Below are 3,868 nucleotides of genomic sequence, written 5' to 3' on the forward strand. Positions count from 1 at the left end.
AGCCTCTGGCCTGTACCCCAGTTAGTGTGTGCATAAATAAATAAATCTTAAAAAAAAAAAAAGGGCAACAAGCTGTATTCCGGGCGCGCCAGGGTGAGGACCACGTGAGCGCTGACCTCAGGGCGGCTAACCCACCCGCGGGTAGCTGCAGGAACAGAACACAGTGGCCAGCCGTCTCGTCTCGGGAGCTAGGGCTCACCACACGCTCGGGCAGGGAGTAGAGGGCCAGACGCCCTCCAGGTGGGCTGGTGTTCCCACATAGGAGCTCAGGTGCAGGGTTAGGGGTAGTGGCTTAGGCCTTGACTTTGGCCAACCCAGGAGGGAGGTGCAGGCGCTCACCCCACGGTTCAGACACCGAGGCTGCCGAGGACAGAGTTCTTCGGTCATTATGTAGCAACCCTAAAAATCCTTGGTAAGGAGTGTCCCCAACACCCCCAAACACCCCTCTCTCCTTGGTAAGGAGCATCTGGGTGAGCTGAGGGCACCCCCAGGCCCCATTTGCCCCTCGGACAGGAGTCAGACCAGCCCCTGTGCCTTGGTTGGAGAAATTTATCCCCATTTGCTTTCTGGTAAGTTCATTGCCTGTTCTGGGTCCGACACGTAATTGCCACGATTGGAACAAACCCACTCCAGCTGCTCCCAAAGGCACCCCCTTCTTCCTACAGTTTTGACTGTCAGTGGAGGAAATTCAGAGAAAACGTCCTTTCAGATAGAAAGTCTTCATAATTTTATCCCAAGTCGACTTTTGTCCCTGGAGGGCAGGAATAAAAGTCGTTGTTCCTTGTGTGGTGAGAGCACACAAGATGAGGGCCCCCCGTTTCCCCAAAGATTTATTTATGCATACAAAACTGGGGTACACAGAGGTGGGTGGGTGAGGGGGTTCACCAGAGGCAGAGCGGGGAGCAGAACAGGCGGATGGGCGAAGTCCACTGCTGAGGGGAGCAGCGGGCGGTCAGGAGAGGTCTGCGCACCAGACGAGACTCCTGCGCTGCCGATGACCCTCTGGATTTCGAGGCCTGCCGCAGAGGGCTTCTCGGTATCTCTCTTAATCTCCTTTCGTTGATCTCACTCGCCAGCCCACAGCCCCGTCAGTCCCGTTACTCCCGGCTGGGGCGGTTCACCACGGCGCAGGCTCAGAAGTGCCCGGCGATGGCCGTCCTCGGATGGCCGTTCTCTGGCCGCAGGTGACTGCCCACCGCTCGCTGCCATCTCCGCCTCCTGGGCAGCCTCTTCCCGCGCTCTGCTGCGGCCTTTCATGTCGTAGCCCCCCAGCAATGTTGGGGGTATTCCACGTTCCCGCACAGTCTGGGTGTCAGTCTTTAGGTGCAGGCCCCGGGGAGGGGAGCTGGACCTGACGGTGTTTCATGGTGCTTTTGCCTCGTGACTTGCTGATGTAGAAAGATGTTGAGAGTTTGTCGTGTGCTTATGTTAGGTACAGGTACGTACCTCCCTGTGTCAACTACCTGTTGAGATATTTTGCCCATTGAAAAACGAAGTTGTGGGCCCTCCCTGGTGGCGCAGTGGGTTAAAGCACTGCACTGAGAAGCTTAAGCCACTTCTGCATGAGTTCGATCCCCGCCTGCCGCGGAGGTGACCACAGGGCGCGGCAGACCTCTCCTGACCCGCCCGCTGCTCCCCTCAGCAGTGTGCTTCGTCGATCTGCCTGTTCTGCTTCCTACTCTGTCTCTGGTGAAGCCTCTCACCCTCCGCATCTCTGGCCTGTACCCCAGTTCTATATGCACAAATAAATAAATCTTAAAAAAAAGAAAAAGAAAAAGAAAAAGAAAAACGAAGTCGTTTTCATGACTGACTTGCCAGAGTTCTGTGTGTCTTGGACACCAGTCTTGCTGATGACGCTGTTGTGAGTTTTCAGCTCTCAATTTGAGAGGCAGCTTCCTGCTCCATGTCTGCTCTCCTCCTCTAGTGTGGGCCGCTGGCCTGGGCCTGGCATACCTGTGTGCCCGTCACTGGGACTTCTGGGGTTATTCAGAAGCTGCTAAAAAGAGGTAAGGAGGAGCCACCATCGGTGTCAGGCTAACGAGCCGCGGGCCTGCTGCCGGCTGTGTGCTGGGCGGCCGGGGAGATGGGGAAGTGGCCGTGCGGCCCTGGCCACGTCTCACCAGGCCACGCACAGGAGGTGTGAGACGCAGGCTGCGAACATGACATCAGGCCCGGATGTGGTTTCCAGCTTCTGCTTCTGGTGGTGGTTTCCAGAATTCTGCCAGAATTCTGCGCCGTCTCCAGAAAGTTACCAGGCAGATCTCCCTGCCCAGCCCCGGCAGCCCCTGGCTGCCCATGGGAATCCGCTAGGTCAGGGCCAGGCGCCCCGTCAGCCTGTGTGGAGGGCCACAGCCCCCAGGTGGCGGAAGCCACGGATGCCGCGGGCGCTGCGGCCGCTGGGCAGCCAACCGGTGCCTGTGCGTCACTGTGGCGGGGGTCGTCAGCCTCTCCCCCTTGTCTGCCCCCAGGGTCACAGGCTTCTGGTGGAGCCTGGGGGTGCTGGCCTTGCTGACCGTCCTGGGCACCCTGGGGGTTGCAAACAGCCTTCTGGAGGAATACCTGGACCTGGATGCTGCCAAGAACCTGAAGAGGCTCTTCTGACTCCGCCTCCCTGTGCTCCCTGATGGGTGGAAGCTGTTTCCCCTGAAAGTTTCATGGGGATCCTGGTTCAATTAAAAAAAGCAAAGATTATTTGTTGCGCCTCCCGTGTCTGGCGGGGTTCATGGCGGGCGACTGTGGTGCCCCTGAAGCCCAGTGGCTGGCTGGCACCCTACAGATGACCTGGTTTCACTTTCTTCCTCTGCAAGGTGGATGCGTCCACCTCATTGTCTGAGGGACCTTAGGGAAATGGCGTTTTGCGCATACAGACATGTTTTAACGTCAGGAAAGACACTGTCACTTTTCCCAGAGAAAGCTCGCAGCCTGGACTCTGGTGTGGGCTGCTTTGGCAGCTGTTTACCACCACGTGGTGTGTGGCGTTGCGTTGAATCACACAAAGAGAGATGGAGGCAGTAAGTACTCATGCTCCCAGAAGAGTGGGGGCCTTCGCCTCACCCCAAACAGCAGTGCTTCCCATCCCGGGCACGCTGAGCCCTGGGAATGGGGGTGTTTAGATGCGAGTCTAACTCTCCCCTCGCCGGCATCTCATCAGCAGAGGTGGGGAGGCAAAAAGCAAGGTCCCGGGCCTGGGGTGCTGGCTCCTGTGACACTGGGGTGCCCCGGACAGCCCCCAATCTCTGCCTCAGTTTCCTCTTGGGTAAAATGGGGTTAAGACTCAGCAATGCCATGGTCCTCTTTAATATTCTGATGAGTTGGGGGTGACTCGTGGGGTGACGCTGTGGACAGCACACAGCTTTCTCCCAAAGCACCCCATAATCGTATCCTCCCACAGTGGGGCGATGCTCAAAGTTCCACATCTTACATTTGAGGATTTTAAGCAGTTTCCAGTGTGCTGCTAAGCTGGCATTGTTTAAGGGATGAATGGAGCTTGACACGTGGGAAGAGAAAACTGGTACAGGGGCGATCAGAAGCTTTGTGCTTTGAAACATCAAGTCACTGCACCTCCTCCCTTGGTTTTTGGATTCTGTGGGCACCAGGGCGCCGTCTTGATTATTTCAGGCCCCTGACACTGGGCTCAGGAAGCAAACCACGGAGAGACGCAGGGCCACTTTGCCGGACGCTTTGACCTATAGTAGTAAATTGATTTTATTTTTGGCAATTGGATTCACTGCTTTGAAAAGTCAATGTTATGGAAGAAGAGATGGAGAAGACCTTTTCAGCGTCTTAAGAAGCCTAAATATTCACTGGTGATGAGGGTGTGTGTGTGTGGGGGGGATGGAATCTTTTAAGAATCAGAAAAGGCTATGGA

General features: G+C 56.3%; 1 protein-coding gene across 1 annotated transcript in view; it reads left to right on the plus strand.

Moving 5' to 3' along the window:
- The window catches only part of MGST2 (microsomal glutathione S-transferase 2), a 4,848-nt gene extending 2,247 nt beyond the window's left edge, over window positions 1-2,601 (plus strand). Inside the window, exons 4-5 of the mRNA XM_004685187.1 lie at window positions 1,925-2,006; window positions 2,469-2,601. Coding sequence (XP_004685244.1) covers window positions 1,925-2,006; window positions 2,469-2,601 — 215 coding nt within the window. The remainder of the gene's footprint in view (window positions 1-1,924; window positions 2,007-2,468) is intronic.
- Window positions 2,602-3,868: the final 1,267 nt, after the last annotated feature.

Source organism: Condylura cristata, unplaced genomic scaffold (genome assembly GCF_000260355.1).
Source record: "Condylura cristata isolate star-nosed mole 26May11 unplaced genomic scaffold, ConCri1.0 scaffold00018, whole genome shotgun sequence".
NCBI lineage: Eukaryota > Metazoa > Chordata > Mammalia > Eulipotyphla > Talpidae > Condylura > Condylura cristata.